This window comes from Myxocyprinus asiaticus, chromosome 14 (assembly GCF_019703515.2).
Source record: "Myxocyprinus asiaticus isolate MX2 ecotype Aquarium Trade chromosome 14, UBuf_Myxa_2, whole genome shotgun sequence".
NCBI lineage: Eukaryota > Metazoa > Chordata > Actinopteri > Cypriniformes > Catostomidae > Myxocyprinus > Myxocyprinus asiaticus.
In genome coordinates this window covers 23,547,031-23,569,588 of record NC_059357.1, presented here as the reverse complement: position 1 = coordinate 23,569,588, position 22,558 = coordinate 23,547,031, and the positions used below count along the sequence as shown (strand labels likewise).

Here is a 22,558-nt window from a genome sequence, read left to right as displayed (position 1 = left end):
ATGTAGAAAACATGAGATTAAAAAGGGCAGATAAGAATAATACAATTTCACTAAATATTATATTTTTTTAAAATAGAATTGGATCAGTCTGTTTACTTTTACTGCATATCCCTATCATCAGTTCACCTTTCCAGTCTAATTATAAATAAGGATAGACAAGTGGGGGAAAAATACTTTAGCTGTGAGGGAACATGTTGTACTCTAACTCATGGTTGTGTTGGAGAGTGGTGCTTTTATTCTCTAGATAATCTATATATGTTCTTTTCTGTCTCTGCAGTGTGTTTTGTGTGGATAGAGCATCCCTTGTATGAAGCAACTGACACAGATGACAGTGGCATTGAAAACACTGCTGTAACCTTTGTCTTCCTGTTTCTCATCACCTTATTATACAGCATAGGTGCTACTTTTGTTAAGGTATAAACCTTTAGATTTGGGGGGGGGGGGGGGGGGGTACTGTATGTGCATTTGATTTTGAGCAAGTCATGTAGATCTTATAAAACATGGGGAGTGATGTTAGGTGAATATTTTTGCCTGACTTTTTCATTTTTATATATTTGCTTCATGTTAAACAGAAGTTGCATTCATTTCCTGCTCTAATTGTTGTCAAATTATTCTTTCAGGTGAAATGAGAGATCTATCTAAGGACATCCATGAATCATTCCCTCTAATTCTCATAAAACATTTGAGATTTTGACCTTATATACTCTTTTTTTTCTTCTTGTAAATATGTGATTGTGCTGTTTTAACGTTTGCTTTAATAAAAAAGGAAACTATTTCATTAGTCTTGTTTTTTTTTTCATCTCCGATTTTCATTAAATCTGTGTCAACATTCAAAGAAACATGCGTTTGTAAGATAACACTTATACGGTATGATTTGCATGAAGAAATCATGATATTACATGTTATTGCTTTAAATATGTTTATATAGACTACATATAAGGAAAAACACTTAGTAACAGGAGTATTTAGAGGCCATTGGCTTCTCCCTTTATTATGTAATAAAATACTTAGTTCAGTTTGTGACTGAAACAATGCATCTTTATTTAATGTGAAAAGTTCACATCAGTTGTATAACAATTTCAAATTGCATAACAGGACAGTCATTTTATGTAAATGGAAAATGTGTCTTCCTTTGCAGGTGTGCTCAACCATGTCCCAGAGATGCAAATATTTTTCAGTTCTGCTTTTGGTGGCTGTTTCAGCTTTATTTTGGGCTTGGGTGTTTCCTAATGTTCCCATCTGCTATTTGCTCTGCTCTCTGAAGCACATCTCTCATTTCCTCAACTGTTCACATTTCTTCTGGTCCATGTTTAATGATGTAAATAACTGCCCCACTAAAACATTAAAAACATTTCATTTAAATGTATTTATTTATTGCAGGACTTAATTGTTTTTTTTTATATAGACTGAACTTACATTTAGTTATTCACCAAACTTTAAACTTTGTTCCTCTTAAATGTTTTATTTGTCACATTACCAAAGTTGATTTCATTTATTTGTATTTTAATAGAAAAGTGCATCACTAAGCCCACAATCACTCTGCTAAGTAGAGAGGATGGTGACAAGATCCTGTTGGAGTGCAAATTAAAGGACTACTATCCTGACAAACTTACTGTACAATGGTTTAGGGATGAGCAGCTGGTCAAACCTCCTTTGTCTAATGAAAAGTTTCAGAGCACTGAAAAAGAAGATAAAACCTTCACTCTCATAAGTCAACTAACTATTGAAGCTCAGAGTCAAATCAGACAGTACACCTGTGAAGCCACCTTCAACTCTGTGGAAATCCTCAGACAAACATATGATGTGTGTGAAGGTATGTTGAACATTGTAATTGAAGCAAATAATGATTAGGTTTCAAAACCTAAACTCTGGCTCAAATACATGCTTGATAGTAAATTTAGCATAATTCACTATAAGCATTATCGTGACTGTGGAAAAATAGATTTTCACCTGAATGAAAAGCTTTAAAATATTTTTAAATATGCATACTTAAATGCACTTACTATATATATATATAAATGTAATTCCTTTCACCTGTACAGCACAGGGTTTTTCAAAATATGTGATGCATGTAAAGAAACCCCATCTCAGAGATATTATGAAGGAGAGGGAAGTTACGACTTCTTGTGTTGTTGAAGCACCATACAACATTGAAGTCTTATGGTTGAATAATGAAAAAATTATAAAAGCCACCAGTGAAAACAAACATGATCTACCCCATACCAGAATGAAGCAAATTGTGAGCAACCTGACTTTATCTAGAGATGATTGGCTGGGACTTAAGACCCTTGTTTGTAAAGCTAGTCATCCATGTTTCCAAAATGAGGAGTCTGTATTTGAAGTTGGTGAGTACTTTATTTTGTGCTGATCATGTCATTTTATGTCTTTATGGCATGCATGTCATGAGGTGACATTTATTTTTGCTCCTCAGATGATATAAAGAAAGATCCTGTTGTGGTACTCAGGAGGCCTTTCCCAGAATCAACAAAGGCAGACAATGCTGTGCTGGAGTGTGTTGTAAGAGATCTCCCTTTAGGTGAGGCCTGCATCACCTTCCAGGCCAATAATGCTGATATCTCAGAAGTCTATTGTGTGGATTTGACCCCTTCTGAAAGCATTCGGTCCCTAGCCACACTCTTCACAATACCTACTGAGCACCACAAGAAAGAAAACAACTTCACCTGTAGAGTTCACAAAAGTTACTTCAGCAAATGGGATTCAAAACCTACTGGAAACATTTTTGGTAGGGAGTAAACATCACAATTTCAACAATACCATATTAACAATAATTATTTCATTGGTTGTTTTTTTTTTGTTTTTTTTTTTTTTTTGGGTAAATTATGTTTTCTTTTCTCATGGGACATTTGAGACAGATATATATTTTTCCCCAGATGATCCTACTATAGAGCTCTCAGTTGTTCCCAGTGTGGGGCAGTCTAGTTCACAAACTCAGAAACTAGTGTGTACTGGGACAGGATTCGACCCAAGAATCACATGGCTTATAAAATCTGAGGAGAAAACTGGCACAACTGAACATGTCACAGTAAAGGAAGATGGACGTGTACAAGTATACAGTGAGATTTTGGTGTCACAGCAAGATTGGAATAAAGGGGTAACTTACACCTGTAAAATTGCTGATCAGCACATTGTGAAAACTGTGAAGAAGAGCACCAGTATTTGTGCAGGTAACAAAAACATCAAATGTGATGGAACTCTTTTTTTCTCTTTGTATTTCTAAAAACAATTTTGTGCAACCATGAATGATGTAGGGATAATATAAATATATGTACTTGCAGTTGCACCTGCAGCTGTAAAGCTGAATGCAATGTGTGTACCATGAGTGCTCCAACTGACCTGAATCTGAGAAACATTTTCTCTCAGAATATTACAGCAATAATGAATGACCTGTGTCTCGTATTTCTGGTGGCTATTTAAAATCATAACTAGTGATACCCAATATGCAAAGTAATCATTATTATCAGTTATTTTCAGTGAATTGGCCAAATGGGCTTGCACGACGGTTTGAATCGATTTGTGATTTAGTTACATTTGTTTGGACCGCTCTCTCACTAAATCATTTGGAGTGGTTTCTCACTCATTAAAACAGCATCGGACACAGAGAATTTAATTCCAATTAAAATCTGGCTCAAATACATGCTTGATAGTAAATTTAGCATAATTCACTATAAGCATTATCATGACTGTGGAAAAATAGATTTTCACCTGAATGAAAAGCTTTAAAATATTTTTAAATATGCATACTTAAATACACTTACTATATTTAAAAAATATATATATTCCTTTCACCTGTACAGCACAGGGTCTTTCAAAATATGTGATGCATGTAAAGAAACCCCATCTCAGAGACATTATGAAGGAGAGGGAAGTTACGACTTCTTGTGTTGTTGAAGCACCATACAACATTGAAGTCTCATGGTTGAATAATGAAAAAATTATAAAAGCCACCAGTGAAAACAAACATGATCTACCCCATACAAGAATGAAGCAAATTGTGAGCAACCTGACTTTATCTAGAGATGTGATGGAACTCTTTTTTTCTCTTTGTGTTTCTAAAAATAATTTTGTGCAACCATGAATGATTTAGGGATAATATAAATATATGTACTTGCAGTTGCACCTGCAGCTGTAAGGCTGTATGCAATGTGTGTACCATGAGTGCTCCAACTGACCTGAATCTGAGAAACATTTTCTCTCAGAATATTACAGCAATAATGAATGACCTGTGTCTCGTATTTCTGGTGGCTGTTTAAAATTATAACTAGTGTGCACTTAGAGGTCACATAGCAATTTGATGATTGTTACTCAAACTGCACTTAAGATCTGTGAAGATGATGTGAGCCACGTCTTTCGGGCTTCAGGCCCAGATGATGTCTCACCAGCATGTCTTCGATCCTGTGCTAACCAGCTGGCCCCCATCTTCACACAGATCTTCAACAGATCACTGGAGCAGTGTGAAGTCCCATGCTGCTTCAAACACTCAATCATTATTCCTGTCCCAAAGAAACCAAAAATCACAGGACTTAATGACTACAGACCTGTTGCCCTGACGTCTGTGTTCATGAAATCATTTGAGATACTGGGGTTAGCCCATCTGAAGAACATCACTGGACCCTTTCTAGATCCCCTTTAATTTGCTTATCGAGCAAACAGGTCTGTTGATGATGCAGTCAACATGGGATTGCATCATATCCTGCAACATCTGGACAGACCAGGGACATATGCAAGGATCCTTTTTGTGGACTTCAGTTTGGCTTTCAACACCATCATCCCAGCTATACTCCAAAATAAATTACACCAACTCTGTGTTCCCATGTCTATCTGTCAGTGGATTACCAGCTTTCTGACGGACAGGCAGCAGCTAGTGAGACAGAGGAAACTCACTTCCAGCACCTGTACAATCAGCACTGGTGCCCCTAGGGATGTGTGCTCTCCCCACTACTCTTCTCCCTCTACACCAATGACTGCATTGCTAAGCACCCCTCTTTCAAGCTCCTGACGTTTGCAGATGACACCACTGTCATCGGCCTCATCCGAGATGAGTCTGCATACAGAGGGGAGGTTGAGCAGCTGGCTGTCTGGTGCAGTCAGAACAACCTGGAGCTGAACACGCTCAAAACGGTGAAGATGATTGTGGACTTTAAGAGGAACACCCCAACACTGACCCCCCTCACCATTCTAAACAGCACTGTGGCAGCAGTGGAGTCATTCAGGTTCCTGGGCACTACCATCTCACCTTAGAGGGAGACACACATTGACTCCATTGTGAAAAAGGCCTAGCAGTGGTTGTACTTCCTTCGCCAGCTGAGGAAGTTCTACTCAGCGGTCATTGAGTCTGTCCTCTGCACTTTAATAACTGTCTGGTTTGGTTCAGCTACGAAATCATACATCAGAAGACTACAACGGACAATTCGGACTGCTGAGAGGCCGACCCCCCCTTCAAGAACTATACACTTCCAGAATGAGGAAAAAGGCTGGAAAAATCACTCTGGACCCCACTCACCCTGCCCACTACCTTTTTGAACTGTTGCCTTCTGGCCGATGCTTCAGAGCTCTGAGCACCAGAACGTGAGGCACAGGAACAGTTTTTTCCCTCAGGCTATCCATCTCATGAACAGTTAAACTGCCCCATTGAGCAATAACTATGTGCAATACACAGTTTAGTCTTTTTTTTATATTTATCCAACACATCCAACCTCTTCTGCCATTTAATTCCTCTAAAAAAATAAAATAAAAAAGAAACAACAAAAAAACATTTGCATTGTACATAACAGAATTGTATTTGCACTATACATAACAGATAACAGATTTGTATTAGATTGCACTACGTATGTGTATGTGTGTATGTATTTATGTGTGTGTCTGTACATATGTGTATAACTATTTTTTTTATTTTTTATTATTATCTATGACTTGCTGCTGTTTTTTAAATGTTTTTGTATTGTTGTACACTGGAAGCTCCTGTCACCAAGACAAATTCCTTGTATGTATAAGCGTACTTGGCAATAAATCTGATTCTGATTCTATTTGATCTCAGGAACCTTATCAAACCTCTGTTTCTTAAGCAATGCAGGGCACATAAGGGACAATCTCATAATTCATGCAAGAATTTTAACCAAATAATTCCACACATTCAACAAATATTTTTACTGTCCAATAGTGACCGCACATTCCAATCAGCTGGCAGATGTCTACTTACTGGGTCCCTCCCTCAGTGATGTGACATCTGGGAAAAATGTGTCTTTGACCTGTTTGGTTGTTGGACACAGTGTCAGTGATTTCTCCATCCAATGGAAAATGGATGGAAAGGTTTCCAAATTGGGTGACTTCTACAAACAAGGCACTATAGATCATGCCAATGGGACTCAAAGCATTATAAGTATTTGGAAGGTTCCAATCAGAACATGGCATGCGTACACTCTTTTTACATGTGAAGTTAAACACCTGTGTTCTGGCAACCCACAGCAGCAGAACATCTCAAAAACCAGAGGTGAGTGCTCACATACTATACAACACAGCTCATTTAAAGAGGATGTCATTCAGTTCTTCTCCCTCAACACTGCAGCTAAAGAGAATATTTTGCTACAGTATATATATATATATATATATATATATATATATATATATATATATATATATATATATATATATTTGTAATTGTTGTCTCGTGCCACAGACCCCAAACAACCCACTGTCAGAATCCTGAGACCCCCCAACAGTGAACTCAATGGATCCCAAGATACTAGTCTTCTTTGCTTCATCACTGGTTTCTTCCCATCTGATATCTCTGTGCAATGGCAGCTAAATGGGACCCAACTGGATGTGTCTCGCTTCACTAATAGTCCTGTGGTTGCTTACACTGCAAGAGATTATTCAATGCACAGTGCCCTAATACTGCCCGCATCACAGTGGAATGAGGGCATATACTCCTGTGTTGTTTCTCATGAGTCAACCAAAGATTCAATTATTGACACTTTGGAGAACTTGTATGGTGGGTGCCATTGGGAAAACTTTTACCTGGGATTTTTAATTCTATATGAAATCATACATTTGATTTGCTGCAAATTTTAAACTGAAATGAACATATTCCCAGATTGTACTCAGACACAGTGGCATTTATCAGAAGAATTATCCCTAGAGGTTTATGAACTTAAATCTACAACAATTTACATTTACGTCTTCTTGTTTACATTACATTATGATGAATTCAATCAGCATTTAATATCAATACATATACTTTCCCCTGCTCTGCATCACATCTATTCTTCTCACTGTCCTTTAGCTTCGTTGATCCCCTCTGCTCCATCTGCAAAGCTGCTGCAGGGCTCTAGTGAGCTGGTGTGTCTGGCATTTGGTTTCAGCCCATTTGACATCAAAATCACATGGCTACTGGGCATGAATGAGCTGTCTGGCCATAGGGTCACCAGCCCTGCAAAAGGCCCTGATGGAAAATTTAGCATCCAAAGTCACTTGCATCTCCTACCTTCAGACTGGGCACCTGGAGAGGTGTATTCATGCAGAGTCGCTCATATTACTGGTACCCAGTTGCTTAACATCTCAAAACCAGGTACTGAAACATAAATTAATCCATTAAAAATATGTTAGATATGTGATGAAACAATAAAAGTTCCACTGTATCTTTCAAGCCAAGTGACGAGGGACAAAGTGAATCCTATAAACTGTGGTAAAGTTTGTAATTCATTATAATTGGAGTGTGGAAAGGTTAAAGTCCAGGAATGTGCAGCAACATGTTAACATAAGCTTTCTTTAGAGAAATGCTGTTTATTACGGACAATATAATTAAGGTCAACTTGGTTGTAACAAGTTTGATTGTTACTTTGTTGATGAAATGAAAACATGTGCACTTATTATTTCCTCGGTTTGCTCTGTACAGAAATATTCGAAGAGGCTATATTTTTTAATGAGAATGAACCCGAAGCTATTGCACAGGACAGTGTTGAAGGGTCCTGGAATATGGCCTGTGCCTTCCTCATCCTCTTCATCCTCTCCCTCATCTACGGGTGCACAGTCACTTTGGTCAAAGTGAAGCCTGCATGAGCCTGAATGAGCAACATTTTGTGGATACTTTTTCTTTTCTTTTCTTTTCTTTCTTTTTTTTTAAGTTTGTTTAAAGTTGTTTTGCAGGCTTTTGATTCATGTTGTCAGAATGCATGAATATAGGTTGGTGGACATTATCAGTCTCTGTGTGGCTTTGTTTAAAATGTTATAATGGTAAAAATCAGTGTTTTAAATAAAATTGCAACATATTATGATAAACTGAGTGTGCAACTGGTAGTTCAACTGGTAGAACATGGCACTAGCAATGGCAAGATCACGGGTTTGATTCCCTGTGAACACACAAACTGATAAAATGTATTCCTAGAATGTACTGTAAGCCACTTTAGATGAAGCATCTGCCAAATGCATAAATGTAAATGTGCAAAGTTCAAGTTTGGGATATAAGCACTTTCTAAAGGTATTGTAAGAGTTTAATGTGTAAGACTGTTCTAATCAATAGATGCATACGGTGTGTATATTTTCTTCCTCAGACTCTTTAGAGTCATAAAAACGGTTATATTTGTCTATACACACATGAGCTGACATGAAACTGCTTTCAGTTCAGTCAGTGCAGTTACTCACTGCTGTAAAGAACGTCATATTCCCTCCAGCACAGCAGATGGCGGTAGGTCTCCATGAAATTAACTACAAACGTAGTAGAAGAACAGTATTCGTTGTAGGAGGTGCTTTCATCATATCCCCAATATTGTTTGTGTGCTTTTATTAATTGCGGAGTGATATTATAATATCTATTTACCGAATAGTCCAATTAAGGTACGGTATAATTTGCCGTACGAGGTAATTCAAAGTTTTAGCATTAGAAAGTGAAGTAGAGCATCGGGTGTTCTCCATTTAGCCGGTTGAAGGTATGCTATTCATTTCAAACTTCACTACTTCAAGACCTCCATTAGTACAAAGCTCTTTGGTTAATATGCGTTTGCTGTGTTTAACGCGTTCTGGAGTATTGGATTTATACTCTGAATTTAAAAAAAAAAAAAAAAAAAAACAATGGCGGAGATAAAAAAAAAAAAAAGTATATAGAGAAAACGTGCTGTCTCTTTCATCTTTTATATTATTAGACCTTTATTTCATAGGAAAAAAGCCTCACTGAGATTGGAACTTTTTTTTTTTTTTAACAAGAGTGGCCTGGTCAAGATACCTCTACATATAAACTACATGTTGTTGTGATTGTTAATATCTGGCTGCTGTTTTTGGTAGTCTGAAGATGGCCTATGAATTAAGGTCACTTGCTAATTCAGTCTCAGATGTGGAAGTGTTGTTCGTTTGTAATTGTTTTAATAAACGTATTGTCCATTATATGCAGGTTATACATGCGGAGATGACTTCACTGGTAAGTTTCAGCATCTCTCACTCAGTTCATCCAAATCGAAGTGTTTCAACACAGGTCTGGTCTAGTTTAGTCAACATGGAAGACGACATTTTGTGTTTTTAAAACATGATTGACAACTTTTACTATCACTTGACACTGTTAAGCATCGCGAAAAGCTCTTGGAAGTATAACGTGACAGTCTGAAAGAGTTTGTCTTATGTTTGCAGGGGAGCAGCAGTTCCTCCACAACAGAGTATGTTGTACGAGTTCCAAAGTATGACCCTGATTGATTGATTTATTTGTGTGTGTGTGTGTGTGTGTGTGTGTGTGTGTTATATATATATATATATATATATATATATATATATATACACACACACACACACGCGCACACACACCGGCAGCCAAAAGTTTGGAATAATGTACAGATTTTGCTGTTTCGGAAGGAAATTGGAACTTTAATTCACCAATGTGCCATCACAAAGTATAGGCAGGACATTACTGATGTAAAAAAACAGCACCATCACTGTTTGAAAAAAGTCATATTTGATCAAATCTAGACAGGCCCCATTTCCAGCAGCCACAACACCTAATCCTTGAGAAATCCTGCTAAATTGCTAATTTGGTACTAGAAAATCACTTTACATTATATCATTTACATCATATCACAGCTGAAAGCTATTTGGTTTGGTAAATGAAGCTAATTGTGTTTGTTTTTGAGTTGCCTCAGTAGACTGGCTTGTCTTAAGGTCAGTATTAGGTCACAAATGGCAAAAAAGAAACAGCTTTCTCTAGAAACTCATCAGTCAGTCATTGTTTTGAGGAATGAAGGCTATACAATGCTTGAAATTGCCAAAAAACTGAAGATTTCATACAAAGGTGTACACTACAGTCTTCAAAGACAAAAGACAACTGGCTCTAACAAGGACAGAAAGAGATGTGGAAGGCCAGATGTACAACTAAATAAGAGGGTAAATACATCAGAGAAATAGACGCCTCACATGTCCTCAGCTGACAGCTTCATTGAATTCTACCCGCTCAACACCAGTTTCATGTACAACAGTAAAGAGAAGACTCAGGGGTGCAGGCATTATGGGAAGAATTGTAAAGAAAAAACAAAAGAAACAGAAAAACAAAAAGAAAAGGTTAGAGTGGGCAATGAAACACAGACATTGGACAGCAGATAATTGGAAAAGAGTGTTGTGGATCTTAACCCCATTGAGCTAGACTGTAAGGTGTGTGAGAAGTGCCCGACAAGACAGCCACATCTATGGCAAGTGCTACAGGAAGCTTGGGGTAAAATGTCACCTGAGTATCTGGACAAACTGACAGCTGGAATGCCAAGGATCTGCAAAGCTGTCATTGCTGCACATGGAGGATTTTAAAAAAAAAAAAAGAAAAGAGAACTCTTTGAAGTAGTTTAAGAAGTTCTGGAAAAAAAATTCAAATTGTAATTTTTCACATTATTAATGTTCTGACTATACATTGTGATCAGTTTAATGTCACTTTGGTGAATAAAAGTACCAATTTCTTTCCATAAAAACAAAATCTGTACATTATTCCAAACTATTGGCTGCCAGTGTATAAATATGTATACTTTAATATTTTCAATTAGATTATCTAGAGAAAGATATCTGATCTCTGGTCTTCTCTCTGCCCAACAGAAACACCAGTAAAAAATACAACATAATGGCATTCAATTCTGGTGATAAAGTCAGTTGTTCCACATGGACTCAGGTAAACGGTCATGGTACAAGGCTACTTGAATATGCGTGCTTATGCTTCATCCTGTCTTGCCATCTGTTCCTTCACTTTTGTTTTTGTTTACACACCTTTTCTATCTGTAAATATATCATGTTTAGGCCCGTATGGAGCGGGACATGAGTAATAGGCGCATATATGGAGAGGAGGAATCTACGGATGGGGCTGGTGGCAGCGAGTTTGGAAAGAAACAGAGAGAGGAAGCACGGAGGAAGAAGTATGGCATCGTTACAAAGGAGTTCAAGGTGGAGGACCAGCCCTGGATCCTTAAAGTTAATGGCAAGGCAGGAAGAAGGTACTGTTTTTAAAAAAATAAGTTGCTGCAATTTTTTTTTTTCTTCTGGCAAATTGCCACTTTCTTATGTTTATATGCATGCTGAGTGCTGACAAAAAGTAAGGCTTTATAAAAGTCTGAATTGATGTTCTTGTATTGGGAAAAGGTCATAAACTGTTGTGCCCGATCGACACCTAGATTGTAACCTCAAATTGCATTATGCATGTAAATGCGTTTATCAGTTTTCTGTCAGTTTCATTTTGGAACTGGAGAAAAATTCAATAATCTCACAAACTTTTATTGTGTTGTTAGTTTGTGATTTGCATGTAAACCCTTAAAACAAGTTTTTATAAGCAAATTTTTAAATTTGTTATCAGTATTTTGAAATTAATTCTGTTACATGCTTTTGGACAACACCTCACTGGATCACTAATTCCACCTCTTGTTCCTCCCTACCACTCAGATTTAAGGGTCTGAAAAAAGGTGGGGTTACAGAGAATGCTTCCTATTACATCTTTACACAATGTGCTGATGGTGCCTTTGAGGCTTTCCCTGTGCATGCCTGGTACAACTTTACACCACAGGCCAAGCATCGCACACTCACAGCTGAGGAGGCAGAGGAAGAATGGGGCAGGTGAGGGCAGTTTTAGTGGTCATGTTAGATCTGTCCTTAGAAGGCATGAAGGCTTTCTTGGAGGGCAATCTTGAAATACTTAATGAAACTTATCCAAAACCAGATCAAACATCATATCTACTTTTTATGTCCAATACAGGAGAAACAAAGTGGTGAACCACTTCAGTATTATGCTTCAGCGGCGTCTCCGAGAACAGGAGCGAGGAGAGGAGGAAGAAGATGAGGGAGAGAAAGGGGGGAAGAAAAAGAAAAAGAAGGGAGGCAAGGGTGGAGACCTGCGTATACATGACTTGGAGGATGATTTGGAAATTAGCAGCGATGAAAGTGACGACAGCATGGGAGAGGGTGAGCAGAGTATGCTTAGTTTTTTGCCTGCCATTACGTCTGGTACACAGTAGAGTAAACTTGCCTTTCAAAATATACTCCTGACCTGATCAAGTGGAGCCAATTTCAGGCACATGCGCAGATGACGTGCAGCGGAATGATGGTGAAATTTGTGCACAAGACATAGCGGCAAACAGAAAACCATAAAAAGCATACTTTCGGCTTGAGAAAATGTAAATGAGAGCATGTCTTTATGAGTAACAGTTCTTTTTTCAATGCAGATGGGGAGAGCAAGGCAAAAACTAAAAAAGACAAAGGCCCCAAAGGCAAGGGAAAGAAGAAAAAGGGCAGCGATCTTGAAGGATTTGAGGACAGTGATGATGGGGACTTCGAGGGGTTGGAGGTGGACTACATGTCTGATGAGAGCAGGTGACTCCATTGGCCCACAAGTGCACAGTTACTATTGCCAAATATGCACACCCCTTTATCAAGAGACGCACTTCATGCTTAGTTCAGCTTAATCATCATTATTCTGTCTCTGCTATAGCTCTGAAGATGAAGAGCCAGAGAAGACAAAGCCCAATAAAGGAGAAGATGTACCTAAAGGTTGTTGGCCAGCCAAACTTTTATATGCAGTCATGCACTTTGTCTTATGCTGATATTCGAATTGAGGCAACTCAGTAAAGCTCTCTCTGTTTTCTTTATAGGGATTGATGAAATGTCGGACAGCGAGGAAGAGAGTGAGGAAGAGAACAAGAATGAGGAGGAAGCAAAGGAGGAAGAAGAGGAGGAAGATGGGAAGAAGACACCAGTGCAGGTGGAAAAGAAGAAAAAGAAAGGTAAAAGCAGCCATCTAATTCTGTATAAGGTATTGATTTGTTTGGACCCTTCATTTCCCTTATTTTTTCATATATAAGTGACTTACGGGTAATGTAAAAACCATTGTGTGTGTTGTTGCAGACAGCAGTGGAGAGTCAGAAAGCTCAGAAGACAGTGATATTGAAGGAGAGGCAGCTTCAGCACTGTTCATGGTGGTAATGGCCTATATTTGTGTGTGTGTGTGTGTGTGTGTGTGAGAGAGAGAGAAATGTGTTGCTCAGAGGTTGTTTCATGTTTATATGGTACAGTGCTCTCTTATCCTCAATCTCACAGAAGAAACGCACGCCTCCTAAGCGAGGGGGTGGCCGTGGCTCAGCAGGTAGTTCAAGAACAGGAAGTCGACCTGGCACGCCTTCTATCGACAATGCTGCCACTTCCAATACTCTCCGTGCTGCTGCCAACAAACTGGAGCAAGGTGCACTGACATGCTCAACCTCTGATCACATATTGACATTATCTGCATAACTGTACTGCGGATGGGCATTTCCATTAATATTGTAGTTGAGTACTCTAACACAAACGAGTAATCGATTACTTGAAATTCAGAATTTAAGTTCCACCTTCAACCTTTGACCCTCCTTTTTTCTTATTTTTTTTTTTTATTTTTTTTTTTTTTATAAATTGTTTTACGAAAAAACGAGCACTATGCATAAACAACATCTCGATTCAAAATTGACAAAAAACATTAGCACTCACACATAGAAACATACATTACAAGTCTTCTGAAGTGATACAATCATTAAGTATTGACAGACGTTTCTTTTGGGAAAACTATTCCTGATCATGTATCTACACAGCATCAACCAATGCATTTAATTTGGAACTGCAAGATAAGAGAAGAAATTTCATTGTTGCCCACAGCAGGCAAAGGCACAAAGGAAAATACAATTGCAATATTCAAGTAGTGTTTTTACTAGTCGAATATTTAAAGCTGAACAAATACTCAATTAATCGATTACTCATGCACCTCCCTAAACTGTACCATCTATGTTGTTCATGCTTTGTATTGCCATTCATATTACATTATACGCATTCCCTTTCCCCCGTAATATGTTCTCTGTTGTTCTTCACCGCTCCATTTCTAGTCATGTCTAATTTCATGTTTGTGCTTTTTGTCTCAGGTAAGCGCCAGACTGTTGTATCCAGCTCAGAGACTCCAGCTGCTAAGAGATTAAAGATGGACCCTAGCCCTCAGAGCTCTTCAGGGAAAAGCACTCCCCAGCCAGTATCAGGGAAATCCACTCCTAGCTCCAGGTACTTTCTCCTCCTTGTCTGCCTTAAATACATTTACTCTTGCCCAGATCCAGCCACTTCTCAACCAGCTATTCTACCTTAATTCTGGGCTACCATCTACTCTTTAGCCTTCGTCTGTACAGGGTCTACACTCACCGACCACTACATTAGGTATACCTGTACACCTACTTATTCATGCGATTATCTAAAATCATGCAGATAGGGGTCAGTAGCTTCAGTTAATGTTCACATTGACCATCAGAATGGGGGAAAAGATGTGATCTCAGTGATTTCGACTGTGGCATGATTGTTGGTACCAGATTGCCCGGTTTGAGTATTTCTGTAACTGTCTCTAGAGTTTACTCAGAATGGTGCCAAAAACATGCAGAGCGGCAGTTCTGTGGACAGAAACATCTTGTTGATGAGAGAAGTCAACAGAGAATGGCCAGACTGGTTGGAGATGACAAAGTCTACGGTAATTAAGATAACCACTCTGTACAATTGTAGTGAGCAGAATAGCATCTCAGATTGCACAACACGCCAAAACCTTGAGGCGGATGGGCTACAGCAGCAGATGACCGCGTCAGGTTCTACTTGTGTCAGCCAAGAACAGAAAGCTGAGGCTGCAGTGGCCTACTGTCTGTGTACCTCAGCAGAAATCAAGATTCATCAGACCAGGCTATGTTTATCCAGTCTTAAACTGTCCAGTTTTGGTAAGCCTGTGCCCAATGCAGCCTCAGCTTTATATTCTTGGCTGACAGAAGCTGGAACCTGACGTAGTCTTCTGCTGTTGTAGCCCATCCACCTTAAGGTTCGACGTGTTGTGCATTCTGAGATGCTATTTTGCTACAATTGTACAGAGGAGTTATCTGAGTTACTGTAGCCTTTCTGTCAGTTCGAACCAGTCTGGCCATTCTCTGTTGACCTCTCTCATCAAAAAGGCATTTCCGTCCACAGAACTGCCGCTCACTGGATGTTTTTTTGTTTTTGCCACCATTCTGAGTTAACACTAGAGACTGTTGTGTGTGTGAAAATCCCAGATCAGCAGTTACCGAAATACTCAAACCAGCCCGTCTGGCACCAACAATCATGCAACGAATCACTGAGATCACATTTTTCATCTATTCTGATGGTTGATTAATTAACTGAACATTAACTGAAGGTCCTGACCCATATCTGAATGATTTTATGCTTTGCACTGCTGCCACATGATTGGCTGATTAGATAATCGCATGAATAAGGTGTACAGATGTACCTAAAAAAGTGGTCTGTGAGTGTATTTTCTCTTTACTCAAAGTTGTTTTTTATTTTAAATAATGTTGTGATCGCTAATTTCAGTTTAGCGAAGGAACGGTGGATAGTGCCTCACTTTAAAGCCTAAAAAACACCTAAGAGGGTCATTAAATTAGCCTGTGCCACACATGCATATACCGTCATATACTAGGGATGTGCGGAACGACTAATTTCACTGATGTTTAAATGAAAATTTTGGAGTCGACTAGTCTAAAAAGAAAGAAACACTCAGAAAACAGTCAAAAAACACTGTTTTTAAGCGACCCATTTAAAATACTTCCTAAAGCCAAATCCGAGGCTAAATTCAGCCGAAAAAAGAGCATTTATCTGCGATGTGCTTGACTTGCATTATCATCATTGTAGGCTACATTAAATATAGAAAATGAAATGCATTTAATGAATCAACTTTAGTGAATACAGGCATAATTATTGGAAACAACTGAATGAATAGTGCAGGACCAATAGAGCAACCCTAATAGACTGTTCTAAACAGAAATCACCAAGTAAAAGTAACTTTACATATTAAAACAGTCAGGACATGAAAATAATTCACAGGTAAGTAAAATCTACGAGAGAAAATATAATGCACTGAAAAGTTGCGTGTATTTCACATGCATTGGCCTATGATCTAATATGACAGCTGTTAGGTTAAGAACGTTAAACAATAACTATAATAAAAAATAGCTAGGATTGTAAAAAAAAAAAAAAAAAGGCCTGTGAGAAATTTACAATAAACCAAATGTAAACATAAACATGACGTGCACACAGAATAAAAGGGTTTAACCCATAGATGTAGTCAGCAAATTGTTGAAAATAGCCTTCTTGATCAGTAGGGTAAAAATAATTTGCACACCTAGCCTAAAATAGTCTTTTCTAGGCTACTACTCAAAAGCATACATTTTTTATGAAAAAAATTAACATCAACATTGTACAGGGAAAGACGGGACCTGACTCACGAGGCGATTATCCTGCACTTGAAAAAGCCCGCTCGGCAGGAAACTAACTTTTAAGCACACACAGATTTAAAGACTCAAATGTGGAAACATCCATAGCGACTTGCAAGCCCACGTTTTAGAAATCCGCTTCCCGCACCACCAAAGTGATTTCCATAGCTACTTTGTTGGTCTTGCAAGAGGACATTTTCCTGCGAGCGCACGCACAGTGGTGAAATGAAACTTTGTATACATCTGCTCCAGATATACTCTTTTTTTTTTTTTTTATAACATTTGTATTATTAATTATATTTAAAATATGTAACACTAACAGGACAGTAATTTAAGCGCAGCCTTTCTAATAATGTAAAGCCAAACATAAATGTGTAAATTTTGAACAGTTTAATGGGGAAAAATATTGGCCGACTAGTAATTCCAGTGTCGACTAGTCTCGCACATCCCTATCATATACACTGCCTGGCCAAAAAAAGTTGCCGTTTGGATTTAAATAAGCAGATACTAAGAGCCTATGATTGGATCATTATTGCAGTGATTAATATGTTTCAGGTGGCAAAATGTTTTTTAACTCTAAATGATGCAGCGTGTAGCTTCTCATTTCTTAAACAACCATGTCGGAAGACATATCCCGTGGTCGTGGAAAAGATGTTACTGTGTTTCAGAAGGGGCAAATTATTGGCCTGCATCAAGCAAAGAAAAGAAAACAACTAAGGTGATTTCTGAAATCACTGGAATTGGGTTGAGAACTGTCCAACACATTATTAAAACCTGAAAGGATAGTGGTGAACCATCAGCTTTGTGGAAGATATGTGGTCGGAGAAAAAATCTTGAATGATCGTGTTCGGAGATCACTAAAACACTTGAAGTCACATCATAAAAAATTGACAGTAGAACTCACGGCTATGTTTAATAGTGAAAGAGCATTTCCACATGCACAGTGCGACGAGAACTTACAGGACTGGGACTAAATAGCTGTGCTGCAACAAGAAAGCCACTTATTAGTGAGACTAATTGGAAAAAACTACTTCAGTTTGCTAGGGAGCATAAAGATTGTACTGTGGAGCAATGTAAAAAGGTCATGTGGTGGGATGAGTCCAGATTTAGCCTATTCCAAAGCAATGGGCAAGAAGGGCAAGAAGGGAAGCGCATGAAGCGATGCACCCGTCATGCATAGTGCCCACTGTACAAGCCTCTGGAGGCAGTGTTATGATCTGGGGTTGCTTCAATTGGTCAGGTCTAGCCTCAGCAATGTTATGCGGCAATAAAATAAATCAGTTGACTACCTGAATGTACAGAATGACCAGCCTATACCATTAATGGATTTTTTTTTTCTTCCCTGATTGCACGTGCATATTTCAGGATGACAGTGCCAAGATTCATTGGGCTCAAATTATGAAAGAGTGGTTCAGGGAGCATGGGGAATCATTTTCACACATGAATTGGCCACCACAGAGTCCTGACCTTAACCCCAGTGAAAGTCTTTGGGATGTGCTGGAGAAGACTTTACAAGATCTCTGCCAAAAATTAAAGAGCACCTATTATGGTTTTTAAACGTGCCTAATTTTGTTTTAAAGGTCTTCTACAATAGATTTACATGCATCCAAGGTCAAAAAACACTTTAATTTGCTCATAATTTAAATTGCAGCATTACCTTTTTTTTTTTTTTTTTTTGTGTCAAAAACGACTAGTTCAATGATCAGTTCTAAAGGATTCATTCTAAACTCCTCCTTTCAGAGAGCCTACTCTACTCTGAATGGTCAGATGTCCCAGTCTGTTGTGATTGGTCTACTGCATAGTGTAGTGTTTGAGGGCAGGTCAAAGCTGTTCGCGAGCAGCCAATGAAGACCAGAGGTGGGTTTTTTGTTACCAAATTACCTAGGTTAGTAAAGGAAGTAAGTCTGGAATTACTAGCGACTCGTTTTAGGTGTTCAGAATCGGTTCTTTCTTTTGGGAGTCAATAACTCCGTTTGTCATGCACTTTGATTTTTTTAAACTTTGCAGACTTCTTTACATTTACAAACAGCTATATAACACACTACATGAAAGGTAATGTTTGAAAAACCATAATAGGTGCTCTTTAATGCAACTCTGGATGGAAATAAATGTTGTGACATTGCATAAGGTTGTCAAAACAATGCCATGACGAATGCGCGCCATAATCAAAGCTGAAGGCGGTCCAATGAAATATTAGAGTATGCAACTTTTTTGTTTGGCCAAATCAAATAATTGATTAACTCCTAAAAATGGTATTGACGTGTCATCAGATTTGACTTGGGCTTTGTATACATGAGTTGATAAACGATTGAATTGGAGCATGAATAACGACTTACATTTCGGTCTTTTCATCATATAAAGGGATTGTATGCATTCAGAATACTTTGAATATGACACACAAGTTGCAGAGACTACTTTCCCAATACATAATAGTTTGTAATAAGATATTATATGATACCCATTTTAGAACATTTCAAATGGCATGTACTGACTGCATGGTAAACATCCATTCTCCAAATTTCAGACTACCATCTCTCCCCTTTAGTGATGTGCAGCTGACAGAGGATGCCGTGCGCAGGTATCTCATAAGGAAGCCCATGACTACTAAAGACCTGCTGAAGAAGTTCCAGACTAAGCGCACAGGCCTCAGCAGCGAGCAGACAGTCAATGTGCTTGCCCAGATCTTGAAGCGGCTCAACCCAGAGAGGAAGAATATCAATGAGAAGATGCACTTCTACCTCACTGAGTGAACAAAACTGAGGAGAGAGTGAAACACTGAACACAGTTGTTTCTGCCCATCACCAGCAGGCTCTCCTTTAAGAAATTTTTTATTTAGATTAAGACCTACTTGGTCAGAAACATCATGTTTTTCTAGCAGTCATTTTACTTTTACCTACCCAGCATTAATTAACAGTAGTCATCAAGTACTGTTAATTGGGTTACAGTTCAGAGTGCTGGAGCAAGACTGAAGAGTAGAATGAAGATGGGGAGAGCAGATGGTTTTGTAAATGGTAACAGATTAGTGAAAGTGTTTGGAAATTTCAGATAGATTTAGAGCTCTTTCTGCAGAGCAATGGTGAAAATGTGAAAACCAGAGAGAAACAGTGTAATCTGAACTCAATCTCTCAGCAAAGCTTGTAGGATTTTGAGAGTGACTCTACACAGAAAATGCAACTGCAATGAAAGGGTGATTTTAGTAGTTGACAAACATTATTAAATGTTTTTTTTTTTTTTTATACCTAGTTTAAGATTCTTTTCATCCATACAAAACACCTTTTCCAGCAGCACTGTTAGAAAGCTGTAATATGTATTATCACATGTTTATCCCCTTAGTACTAAATTAAATTGGTTTTGAAATAAACTTCATAGTTTTTGTTCATTTTTTTAAATACAGTTGTGTTTTCAGTGCAATAGCAATTTGTTTGAGAGGGAAACCACAGTAGTAGATAGAAAAAATGGCATATATTTATTATTAGGCATGGTAGACAAAATCAGTCCCATTTAATGTTCTTCAATTGACTTTTTTACTCTCAAATCACATTAATGATTTACATTTTTAATGATTCACATTTACAGTTTATAATAATTACTATCCCTTCATAAATGGGTGTTAATGAATATTTTTCAATCTGAGAATATCTGTAAGGCAAACAATTTAGACCTAGTTGGTAACATGAACAATCTGACACCAATAGAAGTCACCTAGTTTCCATTCAGGACAGGTGGGAACTGGGAAGTTTAGTCCAGTATATCAGCGATACTTCCTGTAAGTGTTTCAAACTGGCAGATTCCGACAGATCACAGAGATGCGGCGATGACGTGGAATCCTCTGTCCTGAGAATAAAGACTCTTCATCTTTCAGGATTTCATGTGTGAATTTAAACCTTGCATCGTCCCTGTTAATTGAAGCAAAAATATATTTTACTCTTGTTAACATTTCAATAAACTTAGTTTGACTTTGATACCATACTGTGACATCAGGAAGGTACATTTTACACGGTGTAAACCTAAGGTGGTTCTGTATACCAGTTATTGTTGTAAAATAGAAAATGTTTTGCATTTTGTGGTAGCCAGAATATTTTATATGGTTTTCCACCTGCAGATCCCAATTATATGATGTAAATACCAAAGGTGAAAGGCACTTGGTTCATACCTCAATATATAAAGCGAACGACGATTTAAAAGCAAGTCCACCCAATCTGCAGAATTATTTTCTTGGACAAGTCGCATAACACTATCAGACAACAGGCTCAGACCTGCAATGGTGCTGCCACAGAACTGAAATGAGAGAAGACATGTAGAACGACAATACTGTAAATAATCATAATAACAGCTAAATGTGGATGAGAGGCAGACCTTCACACTGTCGATATGGGGCTTGATGTAGCCCGATTTGTCCAGGTCCAAAACATGAACAGGCCCCAGCAGTGGACTGCCCTCAGGAAATGCAACAGCTCGGACCCGCCTTAAGATGCTTTCACACACATCTCCCCACTGCAAGCGCTCTGTTTCTCTGTAGCCATGAATGGCCTAGGTGGACAATTCACAATGTCAGATGAAAAAGTCTAAGGTGATGCAAATAAAAACTTAAGTATGCTCAATCCAGTTCTTGGAGGTCCAACTTCCTCCAGAGTTTAGCACCAACCAGGGACACAAACTCACCTTTCGGTTGAAGTCACTGAAGCGTATTTGCCCAAACTGTTTGGTCAAGTTAAACAGCAGATTGAGTGTAATTAGAACACAAATCTATCCTTGTAAATTTACTCTCATTAAGGTGTGTTTAATTTTTGCATCACAAGCAGCACCAAACAGAATTGCAAAGACTGTTTCCAAACAGGTATCCCAAACACTCCCCCAGTCCCGCCCCAAGTTTTCTGATTGGCTAACATGTGGGCTGTGGTCAGATTCTTTTTATTTATTTATTTATTTGGCAGAGACAGATGATAGCAGGGACAATTTTGACAAATGGCTTGAAGCAGCTTTAGGATTCACTTGAAAATTACAGGTAGGTTTCTTAAACTATGGTTGGAAGCAAACTCAGAAGCAGGATTGAGCACCTTTGGCCTACATCATCAAATGCTACACTATAACATACCACAGACATTTATAATATGACGATTTCTGTTCATGTTGAATGGCAGTCTGTGCAATATAGCTAGAAACACATTCTTTGTGTTACCTACATCGTCCCAGTGGTCGAATTCGTAGCGCTTTTTTCTAAGTCCTTTTTCTACTTCTTTAAAAAGGGCGTTCTCCTCTTCTTCACTGATGAAATTCTGTCTAACTTCAACCTGTCCCCGCACTGCAGACAAAATATTTTGGGAAGATCCACACAACCACTTGCACTCCTCTATATACTCGGGCCCTTTTCGCAGTGTCGAACCTTCTGAGGTAAACCTATAACATGAAGAGCTGTGGAAAGATTTCCTCTGTGCTTGTTTCGCTACTGTAATAAGTAGTCTCATTTTGTCGTGGACATTTGATGACACTTTAAATAGTCACGATCTCCACGATATTCTAAAATGTATTCCCGGTGTCATGCTGTCATTGACAGTGCGCCATTTTGAAATCGCTAGGATTTCTGGGACTTGAAGTATTTGAAGTCACTCTCTCCTACGGTCTGCTGAAACCTACACTGGTAAACAACAAAATTCAAATAATTTTATGGGCACATTTTTTAAAACACTAGATAAAAAAAAAGTACATAATTTTGATTACACAAAATTCAACTTATTTATGAATTATCAACATACAAATGCACTGCACTACCATTGACAAGGCTATGCAGCAATAGTAATCCAATAGGAGGA

At 38.3% G+C, this 22,558-nt stretch overlaps 3 protein-coding genes across 7 annotated transcripts; 2 read left to right on the top strand and 1 right to left on the bottom strand.

Annotated features, from left to right (window-relative positions):
* Positions 1–1,443: 1,443 nt before the first annotated feature.
* On the top strand, positions 1,444–8,257 carry ighd (immunoglobulin heavy constant delta; the record flags this gene model as incomplete). The annotated part of the gene is made up of 8 exons (XM_051716283.1): positions 1,444–1,813; positions 2,043–2,345; positions 2,432–2,743; positions 2,892–3,185; positions 6,179–6,508; positions 6,695–7,009; positions 7,301–7,585; positions 7,913–8,257. Coding segments are annotated over 8 exons (2,373 nt in total), but the record flags the coding sequence as incomplete, so codon positions are not given.
* A 484-nt stretch (positions 8,258–8,741) lies between these two features.
* Positions 8,742–20,087, top strand: LOC127451779 (general transcription factor IIF subunit 1-like). 4 transcript variants are annotated; one of them, XM_051716717.1, is made up of 14 exons: positions 8,742–8,942; positions 9,401–9,427; positions 9,634–9,680; positions 11,071–11,143; positions 11,269–11,462; positions 11,905–12,075; positions 12,215–12,420; positions 12,681–12,828; positions 12,947–13,005; positions 13,107–13,238; positions 13,360–13,433; positions 13,552–13,693; positions 14,400–14,532; positions 19,273–20,087. In XM_051716717.1, exons 2-14 carry the CDS (start codon positions 9,416–9,418, stop codon positions 19,496–19,498), a joined length of 1,617 nt encoding a protein of 538 aa, XP_051572677.1. In that variant the 5' UTR covers positions 8,742–8,942; positions 9,401–9,415; the 3' UTR covers positions 19,499–20,087. The 4 variants fall into 4 exon arrangements, with proteins under 4 accessions (XP_051572677.1, XP_051572678.1, XP_051572679.1 ...); XM_051716718.1 differs by having other exon boundaries at positions 8,743–8,942; positions 13,360–13,430; positions 19,273–20,086; XM_051716719.1 differs by having other exon boundaries at positions 8,743–8,942; positions 19,294–20,086.
* A 104-nt stretch (positions 20,088–20,191) lies between these two features.
* Positions 20,192–22,314, bottom strand: alkbh7 (alkB homolog 7). 2 transcript variants are annotated; one of them, XM_051716731.1, is made up of 4 exons: positions 21,932–22,314; positions 21,105–21,278; positions 20,902–21,026; positions 20,192–20,644 (listed from the first exon to the last, which is right to left on the bottom strand). In XM_051716731.1, the coding sequence occupies exons 1-4, from the start codon at positions 22,211–22,213 to the stop codon at positions 20,524–20,526; spliced, it is 702 nt and encodes a 233-aa protein (XP_051572691.1). In that variant the 5' UTR covers positions 22,214–22,314; the 3' UTR covers positions 20,192–20,523. The 2 variants fall into 2 exon arrangements, with proteins under 2 accessions (XP_051572691.1, XP_051572690.1); XM_051716730.1 differs by having other exon boundaries at positions 20,902–21,278.
* Positions 22,315–22,558: the final 244 nt, after the last annotated feature.

What these genes read in the sequence shown, in the direction of transcription:
- LOC127451779 (XM_051716717.1), top strand. An exon ending in GCAGAGGAAGAATGGGGCAG is followed by an intron (nt 12,076 to 12,214) that starts GTGAGGGCAGTT and finishes TGTCCAATACAG; the next exon opens with GAGAAACAAAGTGGTGAACC. An exon ending in AGGAGAAGATGTACCTAAAG is followed by an intron (nt 13,006 to 13,106) that starts GTTGTTGGCCAG and finishes TTTTCTTTATAG; the next exon opens with GGATTGATGAAATGTCGGAC.
- alkbh7 (XM_051716730.1), bottom strand. Translation starts at nt 22,213, where the DNA reads ATGAGACTACTTATTACAGTAGCGAAACAAGCACAGAGGAAATCTTTC. An exon ending in AATTCGACCACTGGGACGAT is followed by an intron (nt 21,279 to 21,931) that starts GTAGGTAACACA and finishes TTGTCCACCTAG; the next exon opens with GCCATTCATGGCTACAGAGA. An exon ending in CGTTCGCTTTATATATTGAG is followed by an intron (nt 20,645 to 20,901) that starts GTATGAACCAAG and finishes TTCAATTAACAG; the next exon opens with GGACGATGCAAGGTTTAAAT.